The sequence below is a fragment of the Saccostrea echinata genome, unplaced genomic scaffold (assembly GCF_033153115.1).
Source record: "Saccostrea echinata isolate AGI-Se365-2 ecotype Australia unplaced genomic scaffold, CSIRO_AGI_Sech_v1 ptg000033l, whole genome shotgun sequence".
Taxonomy (NCBI): Eukaryota; Metazoa; Mollusca; class Bivalvia; order Ostreida; family Ostreidae; genus Saccostrea; species Saccostrea echinata.
In genome coordinates this window covers 11042040-11063792 of record NW_026889782.1, presented here as the reverse complement: position 1 = coordinate 11063792, position 21753 = coordinate 11042040, and the positions used below count along the sequence as shown (strand labels likewise).

Below are 21753 nucleotides of genomic sequence, written 5' to 3'. Positions count from 1 at the left end.
TTAAACTATTAATATATACATCATGTACATGGAATTCTTCTTCCATTTTTTTTTACCTTGATGAAATTCTTAAAATACATTTTTGGGGTGAAATTTGAACAAGTTTTTTAAATTTATTTTTTCATCCATATTGAAGTGTACCATTCCTCCTAACGTTGATGCATCTACACGATAGTTTTCCTAATTATTCAATAAGCAGCTGCAAATGTACATTTCAAAACATACATGGAAATGAGTATATTCATTTAAGTTAGATCTACATATTTCATGAGCAGCTATTGAATATACATGTAAATTAAAAGTGTTTGTAGAATGGGGTCTTACGTTATTACCTTTTATAAATATATGAAGATTATGAGTAGTAATTGAATAAGGGATTAAAACCTATTTAAGTCAATTTTAAAACTGTAGATATTAGGATTTTCTGCAGTGCAGTGTTATACATTTCAGCACTTCGAGCTTTTTAAGTCCTCAGCAATTTTGGCCGATAAAGGTAAAATGAGGACTGCGGCAACTGCAACAGGTCAGGATGAAGGCCAGAAGTCACTGTCCATCCACCCTTAGCAGTAAACTGGCAATGCTGCTGAGACTTCTCATTTGAGAGCTTGCCGAAGATTCATGGGGAAAAGGAATGCAATCTAACACCTGTGCTTCATTCAACTGTATTGGAGGTTATGAGAGGTAAGAATACATGAAGACATCAGACGTCTGATAAATATATGAAAAATTATTCTTATATTTTGTAAGTTTTAGTGTTGAGAGAAATTAGACAAGACTGTTTGCATCCTAATCTGTAATACAGAACAGAATGCCATAAAAGAGTCATTTTATTGAAAAATGTTCAAGAGTTGTTTTAAAACGAGAAATTCATCTTAGTTTGTATTTCCTTTATAGACTTCAACATGTGGTGACCGTGTGTGAAGAATGGCAAAGGAAAGCTTGAGTCGTGGAAAAGATAATTAAGTTATTCCAGATAACTTAGGAAGAAGAACAATAAAAATGACACACTCTTTCCTTGCAGACAGAAAGAATTTTGTGAAAATAATCAACCAGTGGTAAATTAACAGCTAATTGTTTTGTTGAATTGACTTTTAAACAATGGTTTTGTCCTTCTTTTTTTATTTGTTAATTCAACTGTGACAGTCACATTATTATGTAGATGTATGAAGAAAAATCAAGTTTTGGTACAATATTTTTTATCTTTTTATTTCATGTGAATTTAAGGCAAGGCATAACATTTTCAGATGTAAAATTTTTTTAGTCATTGAATTTTAAAGAACTTGTAAATAAATGATTTATAATATGTATAATTTCATTATTTTTAATTGTTAAGTTTGTTAAAGTCTGAAACAACAATAGCTGATACACTGTGATTGGCAGATTATGTAACCATTAATGCAAAATCCCTCTAACCATTAAGGTGGAATACGCCTTGCTAGTAAGGCGGAATACGCCTATCTAAAGTAAGGCGGAATACGCCTTGCTAGTAAGGCGGAATACGCCTTGCCATGAATGCAGAATACGCCTTGCAGGTAAGGCGGAATATGCCTTGAAAGTAATCCATATTAGGAAAGGCGGAATACGCCTGAACTCATTTAAATATTTCGAGCCCTATTCCGCCCTGATTCCACCCGGACTCCGTCTAATAGTCTTATTAAGTTCTTTATAGATAAAGGCGGATTCCGTCTTTTGATTTCCGCCTAAGGTCAGGGCGTAAATTTTCGTACAGGCATTCACGCAAATTCTCAAAATTCCTTTTTGTCAATGTTTAGTAAATAACATTTGAGTTTCTGCTTAACGCTCCTAAACCTTAAACCTAAAATTTCAACAATAGTATTGCGTAGTTAGATACACTAACTGATCTGTATATTAACCCTTGTAATCAAATCGCACATTTCGTAATTCCCATTCAATCAAGAAGGGTATTCTAAGCTAGAAAATGAATATGATTAAAAAAAAGATTTTGTAGATATACAACTAATATCAATAACAAGTACAAAATTTTATATTATTTTAGTAAGAAAATGGACAATATAATGTAAAAAGCTCACATTTTGTTAAGAGAAAATTAATCACACAAGAAAAACATTTTCACTATAGCTGAACATTCACGAAAGGAGACAAAATTTAAAAAAAAAATGAGATAGGAAAACCTCAATAAAATTTCCCAATTACTGCACAAGTATGTATCTAAAAGTGTTTAATATATTAATCTGGGTTTCTTTCTTTCTTTTTGAGAAAAAAGAAAAAAATGTATATTTTTATATGTTTATAAAGCTTATTAATGTTTGAAATTTGAACCATTTGTGTATTTTCGTGAGGAAATGTACAAAAAGACAAGATACGAGGGGTGATCAAAAAGATCGCAAACTAATTGAATTACTTCCATAAAAGAAATAAAATTAGGTTACAGTGTGCATTATTTTTTCAAGTAGTCCCCTCCTGTTGAAATGGACATCTGTCATCGTTCTGCCCATGAGCGAATCACGTGGTCCAGGAGGTCACGTGACATGCTCCGTAGCGTTCTGTCACAGCAGCTAAAAGATTTTTCCCAGTCTTATAATCATTATTAAGCAGTTTTTTAATAACTAGAATAGTCCATTTGTCAGAAATGACCAAATCTCGGCAATAAGATTGGTGGATAATGATATCTTTCACCAGAATCAGCATTGTGACCACCACAACCCAACTCCTCTGTCTTAGATGTGTCGTTTTTTTTTTTAATATGGATCAAGTATAGGCAAGTTTTCCATATCATATCTGATATGTTTAAAATCTAAAGTAATGATATTTAAGGGATTTAATAATGTCTTTATTTTTAAGATAAATCAACTATTTTTCTAACCGTATATTGGCGATCTTTCATATCAAATTGCTTAACTAAGGACACATCTCTTTCCCAGCTTACTTTCAATGGGCCCCAGAACAAACATAAATCCAATAAATGGTTGAACTTCTTGCAAGTCCTTTGTCTTCATAAACCCTGTTCAAATTATTATATGCCACTGCAAAGGAATTTCCAAGATTTACGTTAATCTTTACAGCCGTTCCTTGCTCGAGTAAGAGTGAATCACCCATTTTCCGTTACAGTCACCTAAATATCTGACATCATTTTCACATTGTGACGTCATAAGCAAGGACCAAAATATTATATAACATCTGCTATTTATAGAACATGTTTATGACTATTCGTGAGCCAAATTTCATTTTGATCTGAATTTGGTTTTGTAAATATATAGAGATAGTTCGCGAACTTTTTGATCACCCCTCCTATACGTAATTAAACTTTTTGTTAACCTTATGCGATATTTGCCTCACTGTTTATTAAGGTCTTTCGTCTTCAGCATAAGACCTGCTTGTTATTCTAAGGTTTCTTTTCAACTGTTTTTAAGGTCTTCCGTCTTCAACAGAAGACCTTCCTGTTATGCTTAGGTTTCTTTTCCACTGTTTTTATTTTTTTCTTACCAATTTTGTGCACGCGAGTTCTCGGAAACGGCTCAATCGGTTTTCATGAAACTTTTAGGTCTGATAGAACATAAAAAATCTAGACATATATTTTTTTCTGTTTTGATTACGTCACTTCCGGTTCAGAAATTTTAACATTTTAGTGAATTTTTGAAGGTTAGTTCGTCCGCAAGTTTTTTTTTTTTTTTTAAATGGATTAGGTTAAAAACTTTGGAGTTTCAGAGATGATGGAGCAATATATGTAAATGTGACAAACGCATTCTTACCGGAATTGCTTTACGCCTGCGCTCACCATGGCCCGAAAACAGGCATACTGAAATTTCAACATTTATAACACTTTTTCTACAATATATCTTTACCTGAAAATATTTTGTTAAAACATATAGAGAGTAGTTCAGAATTATAAGAACTTTCGAATGATATCTGGAAAATGGGGCTGATCCCTAAGATTTGGGGTCTAAAAAGGCCGGAAGTTTTTCCTCAATATGTCAAAAAGTATTGAGAATTTGTAATACATCAAAGAAGCGAAGTTGTGCAAAATTACAAGTAGGAGTTAGTGCGATTGCCAAAGCACGTCGAATGGCGTCACTTCCGGCCAAACAGGAAGCAAGTCAAATATGCTTATTTTAATTGATATTGGCATTAAATTGAATATTACAAGTCAAGGAGGCCTTCTGACCTTATTTCCTGTCGAATATTGTCACTTAAGACAGCTTCCGGTTAAACAGGAAGAAGCCAGAATTCACTTTTTTTTCAGATATTGACATAAAATTTAATGATTTTCATCTTTAAAGACTTTCAACCTAATTTTCTGTCGATTGGCGTTACTTCCGGTCAAACCGGAAGCAGTCATAAATCTTTTTTCACGTATATCTGCCAAGATTTTAATCATAAACTATCATTTTTTGGTTAAATGACTCTTGTAACAAATGGATTACCTTCTTTGACCAATCTTACAAACAGTGACACTGAATATCGGACAGAAGACCTACTCGTTGCTTTGCAACGAGCTTTGCTCTAGTTATTATTATTTTTTCTTATCAATTTTGTGCACATTCATAGATATTGTCAATGAGAAACTCAATCATTTTTTCTATATATTAGCTTTGGAGTACTATTGTTAAGAATCAGGATGTTTAATCAAAATAATATAAAGATGACCATTGACATAGTATTCAAATTCACTAATTCAATTTTGATTAAAGAAGCAATTGTTTATCCCGCTATGTATCTTTGCTTGTAAGGACTTTTATGAAGTTTTAGAATCCAGTATAGGTATGGTAATTCAAATTCAAATGCAATTTAGTTGTAGGGGATATTAATTATATTTAAAACTGACATATGATTTTGGAAAAATTATTCCTTAGAAAGGGAACTATGAGCATAAGTTGGATTGCCATTTTCAGAATTACATCCAAGTTACTCTTAAATGCAATTACGATAATGATCCTTGCAAACAAAGACTATTTTTGTACTTGCTTTGTCATTTGTTCATTTAATCTATTTAATTTTTCTAGATATTCGACAAAATTCATTTAAGAAATGTTGTACTCTGTTGAAAGATCGAGGTTCCCTAAATTGTGGCTCTTTAAAATAAGTGATTTATGGTCCTCATTGCTTACTATACTCAAGTCACAGGTAAAAAGCTAGCAGAACTATAGTTAAACATTCTATCCACATTTAAAAAGGAAACGATTCTGAAGAGGGCGGGTCATTACATTTCAATTAACCATGAAAAGCAACTGGCATATAAACGTCTGTTTTTAGATATTTAAATCCACTTTTAAACAGGATGGCAAAAGGGTGAGTCCTTACCTTTACCCAGATATTAAAAATAATTATGTATAATTTCTAATAGTAATGCATGATTTACATTTTTTTTTTATGAATTTAATCATTTGAACAGTTTCCGATTCTCAATTTTCCTTTTAGCAATCGTTCATCTAGGCAGTGATTATATATTTGTACCATTAAAAGAGCTGAACTTAAAACAGCTCTTGATTGCAGTGCCTTATATAAAATTAAATATATATATATATATATATATATATATATATATATATATATATATATATATATATATATATATATATATATATATATATATATATATATATATATATATATATATATATATATATATATATATATATCCCAGAGTTGAATTAAGAGCCGTGATGCAAAAATAATTTCATTTACTGACAGATACTTATCAGTTCTCATCTGCTCTATCCTTTTTTATGCATTGTGAAAAAACTAAAAGTCAGAGTACTAGAAATAATGTCAAAATAGCAGAGTGTGGCAAACAAATATTCCAAAATTCTTCTTTGCAAACTATAGCATTTCTTCACATGATTTGTTAATCAACTTTAAAATTTAGTCATTCCATTTTTGTTTAGACTAAGTATTTCCTTACAGTATTTGTTTTTAAAGAAAATATTGGAAAGTGTGTTTAATATTCATTTTTTCTTAGGATTATTTGATCTTTTGTTATGGTTAATTTACAGATTTTTGTTTTATTAACTATTTCTAAACAGGATTTCTTTTTGCATTTGCTTGCTCTTTACGTGTTCACTTGGATTCAAGTATTTCCAATCGAAAATACCAAATGGGGACTCTGTACCACATCCTTGTAAACCGAATTATCTCTGGCACGGAGTAGGTCACAGGAACGAATTAGGGGGCGGATCAAGGAATCCATTTGGCGAGGATTTTGATGCTGCTGGGAAGGTAAATCTAAAAAAAAAAAGGAATACTGTCTGTACTAAAGTATAACAAACTGTTGAAGAGAGATATAATGCTCTTATCATTTGAATTTCATTTGATTGCTTTATTTAGATCTAAGATATACAACCGTGAATGTATATGCATGTTATGCTTCGTCTGTTCAATATATTTTTATTTACTTTAGACTTGCTTTAAAATTTTAAATGATAATGATAACTTTTTTTTCAGTTATTGTATATATGTATTGTTGTTTATGAAATAATGTCATCTAAGGGGGGTTGGGGGGGGGGGGGTTAACAAAGGAAGATTAAACTAGATTTTCTCGATGTCAAGAAAAGAGCCGGATCTCAGGTTAATTAGAATTTTTGTTAGTGGTCTTGATTTCTTCTTTGCAAAATCCTTTTTGAAGAAGCTTCAGTCGGGCAACTTTTCATTGTACCTGAATACAAAAAATGGGCTAGACGATAGAGTTGATCCTTTTTTGTCAGTCATTGTGCAAAATATAATAATAATAACTAGATGAGATCTCGTTGCGAGCAACGAGTAGGTCTTCCGTCCGATTTTTGATAAGATGAGATATGATTTTGACTAAGATAATCGTTAGAAGATAATGATATTAAGACTTCCCTTATTAGATTTCATTCTTTTGATTTATTTAACATTATCTTGAACATATTTTGTTCAATATTGCTTATCAAAATGTTTACCCTTTTCGAGATATAAAGCATGAAAGGTTCAGCATTCAGGACCCTTATGGCTCCTTATTACGTAACAGAGGATCAAATTTTTACAATATTTTGTTGCATATTGTTACTAAAGTATTTCTGCTTCAGTAATTTATAACAAAATATTGATCGTTCAAGAGTTACAGATTAGAATCTTTTAGCCCCTCTGAATCCCTAATTTAAAGGTTCAGTCCTTTTTTCGTGATAGCAAATGAAAGGTCTTGTAATTTCAGACTTTTTGTTCAACAACCATTCAGAAGTTTCTTTTCGTTTTCGAGATATTCTAAGTAAAAATATTCGGAGGCTGGCCCTTCAAGTCCTTAATTGGGCCGTTTTGCAAAAAAAAAAAAAAAAATGAAAGGATGCATATTGTTTAGAACATAATTCTGAACATCTTTTATTCAATATTGCTTATTAAAATATTTTCCCTTTTTGAGATATAAAGCTTCAAAGATTTAGCATTCTGGCCCCTTTTGGTCCCTTATAATGTAACATATGATCAAAATTTTAAAACATATAGTTGCAAAGCGTTAAGAAGAACATTTTTGCTTCAGTAATTTATAACAAAATATTGATCGTTCAACAGTAATACATAAAAGACTTTTGACACCTCTGATCCCCTATTTTGAGGGTGCAGCCCCTTTTACTTGATATCAAATGAAAGGTCTTGTGATTTTGAAGACTTTTTGTTCAACAACTATTCAGAAATTTATTTTCGTTTTCGAGATATGCTGAAGTGAAATATTTAGGGGCCAGCCCTTCATGTCCTTAATGGGGCTGTTTTGCAAAAATTGAAAGATTGCATATTGTTCAGAATATTATTCTGAACATCTTTTGTTCACTATTGCTTATTAAAATACTTCCCCTTTTCGAGATATAAAGCTTCAAAGATTTAGCTTTCTGGCCCCTTTTGATCCCTTATTACGTAACATATGATCACAATTTTAAAACGTAGTTGCAAAGCGTTAAGATGAACATTTTTGCTTTAGTAATTCATAACAAAATATTGATCGTTCAACAGTAATACATTAAAGACTTTTGACCCCTCTGTGCCCCTATTTTGAGGGTGCAGCCCCTTTTACTTGATATCAAATGAAAGGTCTTGTGATTTTGAAGACTTTTTGTTCAACAACTATTCAGAAATTTATTTTCGTTTTCGAGATATGCTGAAGTGAAATATTTAGGGGCCAGCCCTTCATGTCCTTAATGGGGCTGTTTTGCAAAAATTGAAAGATTGCATATTGTTCAGAATATTATTCTGAACATCTTTTGTTCACTATTGCTTATTAAAATACTTCCCCTTTTCGAGATATAAAGCTTCAAAGATTTAGCTTTCTGGCCCCTTTTGATCCCTTATTACGTAACATATGATCACAATTTTAAAACGTAGTTGCAAAGCGTTAAGATGAACATTTTTGCTTTAGTAATTCATAACAAAATATTGATCGTTCAACAGTAATACATTAAAGACTTTTGACCCCTCTGTGCCCCTATTTTGAAGGACAGACCCTTTTACTTGATATCAAATGAAAGGTCTTGTAATTTTACACATCTTTTGTTTTATATATGTTAACAAAATATTGAAAGGTATAAATATATGAAAGAAAAATTGTCAAATTTTGCGAGATGCTTGTGAGCCTATTTTTCGAGCCCTGGCGAGCTTCGGTGCCATTTAAGCTGGAAATATATAGACGCAAAAAAGCACAACTCTAAAATCCTTCCTCTACCGTCACTGAAAATCTCATCTCAATATCTTGAGTCGTTTAGGAGTGATTGCCAGGACAAGCCGACCCTCTGAAAATCAGAAAATCGTCCATATCTCACGCGGAAATGACGTCATCGACGACGAACATTTCCGACAAGGTTCAGATGAATATCTGTCAGATCTGAAAGTTTGGTGAAAATTGACTGAGCCATTTCCGAGAACTCGCGTGCACAAAATCAGTAAGAAAAATAATAATAACTAGAGCAAAGCTCGTTGCAAAGCAACGAGTAGGTCTTCCGTCCAATTTTCAGAAGCATTGCTTGTAAGATGGATAAATGAAAGTAATATATACTTAAAAAGAAGGCCTCCAGACCAAAAATGATATGTCGATCTGTATTTAGTTTTTAATGATTTTTATGCTGATTTTCTTGAAATAAAGCAAATTAAGACTACTTCCGGTTTGACCGGTAGTGACCCCCAATCAAGAGAAAACTGGGTCAAAAGTCTTGGTTGAATTCAATCATTTAATTTTATGTTGATATCTGCAGAAATACGCCATTTATAGTCACTTCCGGTTTAACCGGAAGTTGACAAAAGAGATGATACTTGACAGGAAATGCAATCAGACGTCCTCTGTGACATGCATAATTCAATTCAATACAGTGCTCCTATCCTATAAGTTGACAATCCTATCCTAGCTATCCTATCGTGAATCCTGCATCCTACAATCCTATCCTGTCATTTCAGTCTAATCCTATCCTATCCTACATTGTATCCTGCTGCTCTCAGTTTTTTTTTTAATATTTGTGAGTTAATTTGACAAAACGAAAAAAAAAAATTATAAAATGACCATCAAATAAAAATCAGTTATAGTTATGTAATTAATTTAAATGTAATAAATTTTAATGGAGAAAAAAATAATCGAGATCGACTTCCATTAATTTCCGAAACCCCGCACGAATTAATTTGCGAGTAACCAGTTAAAATGTAAACAAAAGAATTGTAATAAAAAGTAGGCAAGTATTGATCTAGCGAACATGTGAAGAAATTGGAACTTCGGAAGAATTGAAGAAAAAAATATAGTTATATTTTATTTGTGTTTAATTTTACATACTAACAATGATTGGGAGACGTCAAGGTGTTCGTGATTTCTTTCGAATTTGTTCTCTATGAAAAATAAATGGAGTTAAAATTAGAGAGAGAAAAATGGGGAAACAATAAAGATTGCAGATACTTTTCTAATGTTATGATTAAGTAGACAAAAGGAACGAAATTTAAACTCTTTATAAGAATCAGACCACGAATACCAAATCCTTCATGCGGGGTAGGTACACTGAATTATAACCGTACCGCGTACCCATTGAAAAAACAATTTCTCTATCAAGTCTACACATACTAAATAATGACAACAAGAGGCCCAAGGGCCTTAACAGTCACCTGAGTACAACAATTTAGAGGATCCATAAACTGATAAATGAAGCTTTAATTGTTGCCCAATAGCAAGAAAATTAGTACGATTATGATCAACAAAATAATTGGTCTAGTATCTTTCTATCTGTCCCCCATTTATCACTATTACCTTGCAAACTTAACAAAATGTCTATATTATTACCTCTCACATTGGCCTCACTTGGCCTTTGAAGAACATTTAAGAAGATAAGTTATTTTTGTTTCATTTTTATTCATCTATTATTTCCAAGTCTACCTGATTATTAAAACTATGAAAGTACTTTTTATATTATACAATAAATGTTCTTGCATAATTCCTTTATTCTATTAACCTTTCAAATACATTATCTACAGTGATTAATTATCAAAAGTGAATGGCAAAGGGGAATAACTTCACTCAATAGAATACAAATTAACAGAGCCCTGGCCAGGACCAGAACACTTGACTAAATGGTCCAGGTGTTGAAAATTTACAAATTTGGAAGAGGTACCCCCATCATCATAACTATGCAATTAGTTGAAGATTTTCAAAGAATTCACACATTTTCACTATCTTATCAAATAGAGCCCCCGCCCCTTCAGAGAAACAACAGAACCCCTGGGACCACAAGTTTTAAAAATTTTGTAAAAGCATCCTTGCTCATCATAACTATACACTTGTTTCTTTGCTTTATAACCAGGAGTAGAAAAAAATATTCTGAAAGAAATTATGAATTTTCACTATATAATCAATAGAGTCCCCCCTCCCTTCACCAGAACCCCTGACCCAGGGGCCATGAAATTCACAATTTTGGAAGAAGCAGCTATGTTCATCATAACAATGTACTTAGTTAATTTATTTAATACTCATGAGCAGAGAAGCAGATTTTCAAAGATATAATGCATTTTCACTATATAATCAATAGAGCCTCTCCCTAACACTAGAACCCCTGACCCAGGGGCCATGAAATTCACAATTTGGAAAGAGGCAGCCATGCTCATTATAACTATGTACTTAGTTACTTTATTTCATACCAAGGAGCAGAGGAGAAGATTTTCAAAGATTTAATGCATTTTCACTATATAATCAATAGAGCCCCTCCCTAACACCAGAACCCCTGACCCAGGGGCCATGAAATTCACAATTTTGGAAGAGGCAGTCTTGCTCTATATAACTATGTACTTAGTTAGTTTATCTAATACCCAGGAGCAGAGAAGAAGATTTTCAAAGAAATAATGCACTTTCACTATATGATCTATATTGCCCTGCCCTAGCATCAGAACCCCTGACCCTGGGGCCATGAATTTCACAATTTTGGTAGATGGCTCAATGCTTATTACAATCATGCCAACAGTTTGACTGCTTGATGTCCAGGAGTAAAGAAGAAGATTTTTAAAGATTGCATTAATTTTGGTGGTTTTAGTCCCACCCCTCAGGCCCCAGGGGGGCAGGGACCATGAAATTCATAATTTTTGTCCCCCTTCACCCATAGATGCTATATGCCAAAATTGGTTGAAATTGGTTGAGCGGTTTCAGAGAAGAAGCTGAAAATGTTTAAATGTTAACGCACGACGACGGACAAAAACGGATACATTGTAGCAATAGGTCACCTGAGTGACTCAGGTGACCTAAAAATAGAATATGTTTGATGTTTTAACAAGTGTATGTTTCATCTGTTCATGTAAAATTTATGCAAAACTTTGTTTTCCCCTTAACTGGGCATCACGAAAATAACGTATAGATCTAACCCCACCTATATAAGCTGTATATTAGATTTTACTTTTGGCATAAATCTAAATAAGAACTTCAAGATATGACAAGACCATAAACCGAGAACAGACAAGTCAAAATTTAGATCTAGAATATGTTGACTTTCATTTATTAAATAAGTTAAAATTGTCTTATTATATTCAATTTTAAATGTATGATAAAAAATTGTTTTATATTTATTATTAAAGTTAGTTCTGTTTGAAATGTTCAGTTCATCATTTGTTTGTATGTGAATATTTTACAAACATGCAACATTTTCATCATGTTTGCTAAATAAAAATCAAGATATTCAAAATGTTAAAATTTCTTACTTCGCTTCTCTTTGTTCTCAATTTATGGTCAGTTCAGTGCCGTACAAGTGTATCTTGATTAAAAAAATATTAATGTGTGAGAATTTAATCAATTTATGTTTACAGAAAACATTTTTCTAAATCTTCACAGTCAGACAGGTTGACAGCAATAATTATTGTAGTCAGCTCACACATATTCCTTAGATCTTATAAAACATGCATAAGAATCCACAGTTGTTACAGTATATTATAACCCAAATTTAAGTAAATCTTGTTTTTGATCTTGGCATATGATCTTGAATGTTATTCAGTGTCTAAATGAGGAAGAAAAATAATTGACCAAGTTCACAATATTTATTCAGGGTAATCCCTTTTTTCAGTGAATATAAATATAATTATATATGTTGGACAAAATGCATATTATCTACAATTTATATCTACAATGTATAACAATTGAATGTTCCATTATCATGAGACAAATTCATTAAAAGTGTCCATGAAAAGTATACATGTATTTCAATGCCAAGCTCAAAGATACATGTACATGTAGTTTGTTTAAATTGAAGTTTATCAATGTCTTATTACAGTTGTATGTTTTACATGCATGTTATTTGGCCTACTTGTCCGTCGCTCAAATTGCATTTCAAATGTCAAAGTATTTGTCAGAGAGATGGTCATAAAGTAACCGAACAGTTTCACAAATGTCGTCAATGCACAGAAAACAAATACATCACACACTGATCTCCTTAATAAAGAACACCATCATTCCAGACTCTAAGGGGCTCTTGGACACTGGTTTGAAAATCTTTCATTATTTATTCCAGCAGCAGATGAGATGAAGTGCAATTTGTACAGCTGCAAATTTGTAGGATTGTCCTGAAGAAAAAAAACACACACCATTATGTGCATGTAGATTGTAAATTTTGTCATATACATTATGCATTAAAACTGTATTTGATTGTGATTATCTTTCTCATTTCATGTACAATTGTCTGAATTCAACCTTTTTCTGTCCCAGAGTAATGCATTAATTTTAAACAAATCAAGCAAAATCAAATCTTATATTGCAACATCAGAGTCAGAACTCATATCTTAATTAAACAATCATAATTTACATAATTTACTTGCAGATTATAATTCATTTCATCTCGCCATCTTGCTAAGTAGTATGAGTACATGTTTGGATGTTTTTTTCTCTCTATTTTCTGCTTGTATTAATCTATTTAATATATTGTTTGTTAATTTCTTTTCATTTTTTGCTTGAAATGAAAATATATATAACATGACCATGATGACCAGAACAATTATACATTAATTTCAGTTTTACTCTCAACATTTTAAAAAGAAGAAAATCACTTATTCATAAAATCTGCAGACACTTCATCTCAACTTAGATAATGATTTTTATGTATTTTAATGAAACATGCATAAACAAAATAAATAATCTGATCATACCTACTTCTAAATGTAAAATCCTTTATATTGTGATGACTAATTAGGGCAGGCAAAATTGGGTACCATTCTCTGAAATGAAGAAGATAATAAATGATTAATTTATGTTACATGTTTTATGTTTAACTCACAATAGGTCATACATACAATGTACATGCAAGTGCTGAGTGGGCTTATTATACACAGTAGCATAAGAAATGATCATGATGATTCTGCATTTAATCATTTTAAATTGCAATCATATAAAAAATATTTTTTAACCACAGTAGGGAAATGAGTATAAAGCAATAACAAACTGAAAAAGGTATAATACATCTGATCATGTGACAAAGTATTTGTAAATATTTAACCCCCCTACCCCTCCCCTTTCTACACAACCTCTTTTTTCCACATCCGATTTCTGTCTATATTACAATAGAATAAAATTTTAATAGTTCAAGCCATTAAAACATTGCTTAAAGGGAGAGATATATATAAACATGCACACATTTACAGTGTGTAGTATACTTACATGGTCTTGCACCAAACAACTGCGATTATGATCTGTTATAGTCCGCCGCTGACGGTTCAAGTGGCATTATCCAGACAAACAGAGCACATTAAACAGAGAAACATGTTACTGAACTGTAACACAAGTAGGAATCGAGTTAATCATCCAAATATGCTGAAGAAATACGATCTTTTGATGTCCGATCTCTTCTTTGTTTACATGCGAAACTTCTTCCGGTGATCGTTCACAGTTAGATCGTACGCCATATTACTCGAAGGTAATAGCATAAATGTGTGTTAAGAAAAAAAAAACCCGTCTATTTTCTTTTCTGATTTTATAAATAATTCTTTTGTAAACGTTCTATATCCTTTTGCATTTCTGTAATTTATTCTGACATATGAATTAACCTTTACTCGAATCTGATTGGCTGTAGGATACAGGATAGAATAGGATAGGATTGGATTAACTTCTATATGTTTCTATCGTGAATCCTCAATCCTGAATCCTATCCAATCCCATCTCATGTCAACTTGTGGGATAGCAGCACTGTACCAATATCTGTGAAAATAAGCAATTTTCTACTACTTCCTGTTTGGCCGGAAGTGACGTCATTCGACACATTTTGATGATCTCGCAAGCTGCTACTTGTCATGTTGAACAACTTTGCTTCTTTGAAGTATTACAAATTCTCAATAATTTTTGAGATATCAGGAAAAATATTTTGACCCCTTTAGATTCCTTATTTTAGGGGCCAGCCCTTTTTTTCGAGTTATCATTTAAAAGATCTTGTAATTCTGCACAAATTTTGTTATATATGTTTTAACAAAATATTTCCAAGTAAAAAGATATCGAACATATGTTGCTCTGTCTTCAATAAAAGTTTCACGTTCCTGTGATGAGTGGTTTCTTAGAAAACCTGCGGACAAACTGACCCTCCAAAAATCACTAAATTGCAAAAATCTTCGGACGTCATCAAAATAAAAAAATATGTATCAAGATTTTTTAATGTTCTATCAGACCTGAAAGTTTCATGAAAATCAAGCGAACCGTTTTCGAGAAATCGCGTGCACAAAATCGGTAAGAAAAAAATAATAAGAAAAACAGTGGAAAAGAAACCGAAGAATAACAAGAAGGTCTTCCGCTGAAGACGGAAGACCTTAATAAGGAAAAAGAAACCGAACGAAAACAATAAGGTCTTCCGTTGGAGACGAAAGACCTTAATAATAGGGAAAACGAAACCGAACGAAAACAATAAGGTCTTCCGTTGGAGAAGAAAGACCTTAATAATAAAACTACCAAAATTTGATGTAATAAAAACAAGCGCAGTTTAATTTTCACTTTCAAAATAATTCATAGCACTGTTGATCAATCTTCCAAAAAAATCGTTTTGATAGATAGATAGAAAGAGAGAGAGAGAGAGAGAGAGAGATAAAATTGTTGTTACACAAAAAAGAAAGCTAACCTTAAAAAAGGATTTTGAAAATGCAATTTAAAATGGGCAGTGAAAAATGATATTAAACTGTAAGAATTTTAACCGAATGTACCGTAAACTTGTTCGGGGATAGAGTACATGCAATACAATGGTGCTTTGAACTAAAATGTAAACCCGCTATTCTTCTGCAATGGTAATTCAGCAAATATTTAAGGATTGACGAATTTTCACGTGATGATTCGTCACCTTACAAATTTGTGAAATGTTGAAATTCAAAGGGCAAGGATTCTAAGTGAGCTAAAATATTAAAGAGGACAATCAAAATGAAATGCATAACAGTATACGTACATACATACATACATACATTCTCTACCACAAACAAACATCGATCCCTCAGCCTCTTCTGAACCGCAAAATATCTTTTTAGAATGATTCATTACTTCAATATTGTTTTTGTTTTTATTTCATGTATGCTACGGTGATTATTATACATTTATTATATACATAATTATAAACACTTTTTAAACAACAATGCAGTTTTGAATGGAAAAAAATCTAAAGTAAGGAAAGAGTCTCTGTTTCCTATTTTTTTTTTTAATTAAAACTTAACATTTCTTCATTGATATTTATGTGTTGTGCTTTTAAGGTGGAATTAGAACTAAATTGGAACCTTTACATCAAATATATAGTTTTCTTTCTTTTCACAAAAATATATAGTTTTCAATAATGTGGGAAAATAGGAAATTGTTGTTAATAAAGTTTATTTAATCCATGAGACAGAAATAAATGTTCGTCTTCGTTTTGATTATCCTTATTATTTTAATGGTTTCACACAAAAAAATGGTCTTTAAAATATTAATGTAAAAGAGAGAGAGAGAGAGAGAGAGAAGTAATAATTTACAATCATTTGAGCTATTTATATTCATGGGAAACTTTAAATGTAAGGTGTATTTTGAAATCCCGTCTATTATTGTTTGCTAAACGGTCAATAAAAGGAACGATTTTCTACTATTAAACCCTTAGATGTTTACAGGTGATCGCTTCTCTTCAGGTACTAACTGTACAATGACCCTTTACCTTTAACTAGTTTTTTTAAAAAAATATTATTATTTTAATATCTGCATAACAGGTTTCATAAAGGAATGATTTTTTTTCCTTTTCCATTTCTCATGTCACGTCCAATATCTCTTCCACTTTTTGACACAAAACCTTTGGAATGTTAAACTTTGCATTGCTTGTGTGAACTGTGTGAGAGTATGTGTGTGTGTTTTATTACCTTTTTATTTTTTGTTTTTTGGGTTTTTTCTACAATTTTTTTTGTATTTTGTTTTTGTTTTATTTATCTATTTATTTATTATCATTACTTTTTTCCATGACTTAAATTCTTATTCCACAAATACTAACAAAAATATTGTTATCTTTTAATGCACTCCAAAATTACTCTGCATTTTATACCCATTGTATGGCAAGTTCTCTCTCTCTCTCTCTCTCTCTCTCTCTCTCTCTCTCTCTCTCTCTTTTTTTTAGGTATGAAATGAATGAATGTATCCAAGGTTGAGAAAAGAATAAAAATCTGTCGAAAAATAATTTCTTTGAATCAATCGCATTTACAGATGAGGCTTTAACTTAAATTACTCATGCTTTAATTTCTTACAAAAGAAAAAAAATCTACATTGCACAGAGTTTGATTGTTATTTGAATTAAAAGGGTGAGGTTGGTAATCTAAAAACTTAACGAGAGAGAGAGAGAGAGAGAGAGAGAGAGAGAGAGAGAGAGAGAGAGAGAGAGAGAGAGATGAGAGAGAGAGAGAGAGGAACTGATAGTGATTTGTATATACGTTATTATCAAAAATGAGGCCCTTCTGATTTAGCATGCATTTTATTGACAACGGTATACGTGCATCTTACAAACATATTTTCCTTTCAGATATTTCTATTAAATCCTGTCAAAGAGATTCAGCTCCGTACTACTATTCAATATTTCATTTAGAAATTACTATGTAAAAGCTCATTAATTTTTTTTCCCAATAGACTTGGACGCAGGAGTTGTGTCGGAAGGACTCGGACGGCGACGGTAAAACAAATGGTGAAGAACTTGGCGACCCGAACTGCGTATGGCGGGAAAACGCTATTCCGGATAAAAACGCATTTTCCCATCCTGGTACATTCATTTTCATTGTAATTGCTTGGACATTACCTGTACTTTAGATAATTGCCTTTTAGATTTATATTTTTTCTTATAAGAATAATGATATAATGTACAGCCTTCCGTAGCTCTCCGGAAAAAAAGAAGACCAAAGACCTACAAAGACCATAAAGAGACTGTATATTTATAGCGCACAAAAGTTGCGCTCGGTTCTGGATTTATTTCTCCACATTTTTACCTCAGGTGGCAGTGATTTTTTTTCTTGTCAATTAAATCGTTTAAGAGGTCTCTGGTCAAGCTTCTTTATTGTAAACCACTCATTTAATCCTCGAAAATTACCTCGATACAAAAAAAGACTTTGAATGGGATACAAAAGCTTGCGGTTGGGGATGAATTAAGGATAAAACCAGAGACCTCGGAATTGAATACTGGAAAGTTGAATTCGTATGATGTCATTTTAAAGTAGGTTAATGATTGATATGTTAACAAAATAAGAGCTTGAAACGGGGGTGCCTGAAATTGAGTTAGGTACTTTGTGGTAAAAATAAGTAGGGGATGCCCCGTATACGAAACAAGTGTCTGTGGTTCATAGGATGAATTGTAGCTTTAAAATGAGGTGGTTGAGCCAGTATCTCTTGCTGTTCAGTTGTATGTACAGTTGTTTCTCTGCTTTTTGTGTGGTAGCGTAGGGCATTAGCACGGGCCTGGAAGCTGTTACGGATCTGGTGAAATAGTGAAAAAAGGCTAAATTTTCCTGAAAATATGATATTGTCCCTAAACTATCCTCTGCCACCTCAACTGCTCAAAAGGTCAATTTGAAAAAAAAAAATTTCTTAGACTTCTATTAACTACTCTTGTGCATATGCAGTTGTCATCTGCAAAAAGCGCGTTGATCCGAATTGTCTTGACAACCAAAATGAAAGTATAAATAGGCGAAATCTTGGATGTTCTCGATTTCAGGACCAGGAGGGCTATTAACAACCGTTATAGGAAATGTTTTCATGTGGAAATAGTGATAATATTTGTAAGGAACACATGGTTAGTAAATTTTTGAGATTTCAGTTTAAATATTCTGAGAAATAAATCCAGAAACAGCTCACTTTTTGTTTAAATCATTAAATTATACATTTCATTATGCATTCAGCATGGCATAGCCTATACTCCTTGCTATACGTGCTTCATTTTATTTTTTTTCAAGCCGAATTACAATCCCAAAATAAATCTGCCTGATGGCTTCCCTGATCAGTAGGATTCGAAAGTAATGAGGATTATGCCCTGAGGCACCCAACCTGTATAAATGATGAAAGACAGAGGCAAAATTCGTATCTGCTATACTTTATTAGATAAACAATTAATTATTATTATCAATTACTATTAGCAATCAAGATGCTCAATAAAATAAGGATTATGATGAACATTAAAAAATATATTAGCCTGCAAATTAAATACATGTATTAATGAGTCATCTGAAAATTTAAAAATTTATACTACACAACGCGCAAGCATACTAGAGTATCTTACCCCTATAAATGGAAGACAGAGGCAGAATTCGCTTTGGCCACTGCCTTTTATGTTTGCATTCGTACCACCGCTTCGGAATTTCTTTTTTATGTTTGTTATATCTCAAAAATTTGCAAAAAAGCTTCCAAATTTTAATTTGAATTTAAACTTACATATTTCTTTTCAGCAACACCCTTAGATTTGCATTTGCACTTTAAAATCTGCGTTTAACTTTCTGCATAATATTAGTTTTTACTTCTTGTAAAAAAAAATAATATCTGAATAACTCTTGGTCAATCGCATTCGATTGCTTCCCCCTCCGTCCTGACCACATTGATCTTCCTATATTGAATAAGTTAAAACATAAATGCAAGGTAGTTAAACTCGTGAAACCTTACAGGTAAAAGGTCAAACACCTATGTCCATCATCTATATATCCCATCCTACACGATCGAATCTGTAAAAAGTTCTGATTTTCTTTTAAATTTATTTTTATGATAAGAGTTTGAAGTCATAATACCATTGGCTTAATTGTACAGCAAATTGATGACATATGAGTTATATATGGCACAAGAAATATCATTAATCGTTTAAAATTATATTACTAGCAATGAAATCTCTGCATTTTTCGTGTCTGTTCGGTGACATATTATAGAACAGTCCATGTTTCTTGGTATTCAAGCGGAGCTTCTTAAGCGAATAACTACTCCCACCCCACTCCAACTTTGTCAAAAAGATATGTCAAAAAGAGGTCAATTAATTTTGTATGTTGGAATCTTTTCTATTACATATATTTTTACTGTATTTTGAAATACAGATAATGATGATGATGATGATTATGACGATGAAAGGAAAAAAGGATTATCTTTAAGTTTAAATATTTTACCTAGACCCTTTACAGTATATTTTTAAAAAATCTTTTCCTCTTGTCTTGTTTTGCAGGCTTGGGTAAACTAATTGCTTATTTTAGAGTGTATTTTTTTTTGTAAAATGGGGAGGTTTAATATTTCAAACTTAAAAAAAAAATCCATATCACCTGATTGTTATATGCATGTCTTTTTTATTATGAGACTTTTGCTCGAAATTCTAGTTTAAAAAGGTTTACAGATTCACAATGGTTAGAAATTTCGAAAGTAAACACTTTTGCTGTTTCAGATATGGTCATTATTCACTCTTACTGAAATCTAAAAAAAAAAACAAAACAAAACAAAAAAAAAAAACAAACAAACAAACAAACAAACAAACAAACAAAAAAAAACAAACAAAAAAAAAACAAAAAAAACAAAAACAAAAACATGAATGCCAATCTTCTAGCATCAAGCGTGTGCATCGTAAAGTGATTTGTATTATATTCAGAAATTAATGAAATATTTAATTGTTTACTTAAGTGTCTGACAAATTGTCCAAAATTAAAATGTAGGTGTCTGCGAGCCATACAACAGCGACCTCTGTCGGCTAAAGAACACGTGGGTACAGTGTGAGTTGGAGACTTTCAAATGTGACGCCATTAAACAGCCAGGTTGTTATTATGTTTTTTTTTTCAATAGAGAGTACATGTATACAAATATTTAAAATGCCAAAAAATGAATTAAATCAGATGTGTGGCTTACCTTTTTCTATAAAAAAAATTAAATCCACACTCCTTCAGGTTTTGACTTCGATGTTTTTGCATGTTACATATTTTAATGTATAAATCACGATCTTTCATTTTCTTGTTTGGGATAACATCACATTGTTAAACAAATTCTCCATATATAGATACATGCTCATTTGTTTAAGGTATTTATATTCAATCAGTAAAAATGAAAATAATCCTTAACTTCCCTTTCTCTTTATTTTTGAAGATGTTATGAATACCACCTTGAAGTATCCTCAAACCCAAGTACCCAGTCTAGAAACCAGCTACTTCTGCATGACCTTTGAACTTCCTGATGATGGCGACTATCATATGATTGCAACAACGCCATACATTGACAATGAATACGTCATGCATCATATTGTTCTGTATGGATGCGATGATTCAAGTAAGAAAATATGATAAATTGTCATTTTCGTCAACAGTCTATAACAAATCTTAAGAGCGATTTTTTCCTCTCGGAAAGTAATCTGAAAAATATACATGTCTATACGCAAGAACCTCTAATGTAGATATGGTTAGGCTATTATCAGATCTTTAATTTCCTACACGTCGGACACAGAAATATATCAGAAACTATTAAGATTAAACTTTGCCATTCAGTTAGCTGAGATGTGATTGAAAGCTTACTGAAATGTGATTGAATGTCAATCAGTCACCTTTCCAGACCTTTCAGTGAACATTCAATTGCGACTCCTTATTAGCAGACCTATTTTTGTGTTCATAGGAAACAGAATTTATTCAGAAACTTCTACATGAGAAGAAGAAAACACTTATTGTGGCCTTCAACTCGACATTTCGATATATCGACGACGTATTATCAATTAACAATACTGTGGAATCATCATTGTTCTTGGGGGACCAATGTTCGTGGATTTCGTGGGTCATCCTTAGCTACGAATTAACATCCCCACGAACGTTTATTTTGTAAACTCATTGATTCATTGAATCTACCGTATAAACGAGTAACCCACGAAATTACGTCCC

General features: G+C 32.0%; 1 protein-coding gene across 1 annotated transcript in view; it reads left to right on the top strand.

Moving 5' to 3' along the window:
* Positions 1-5257: 5257 nt before the first annotated feature.
* Positions 5258-21753, top strand: part of LOC133198113 (DBH-like monooxygenase protein 2) — a 63802-nt gene continuing 47306 nt past the window's right edge. Inside the window, exons 1-2 of the mRNA XM_061334258.1 lie at positions 5258-5268; positions 6003-6195. Of these exons, the coding sequence (XP_061190242.1) occupies positions 5258-5268; positions 6003-6195 (204 nt within the window). The remainder of the gene's footprint in view (positions 5269-6002; positions 6196-21753) is intronic.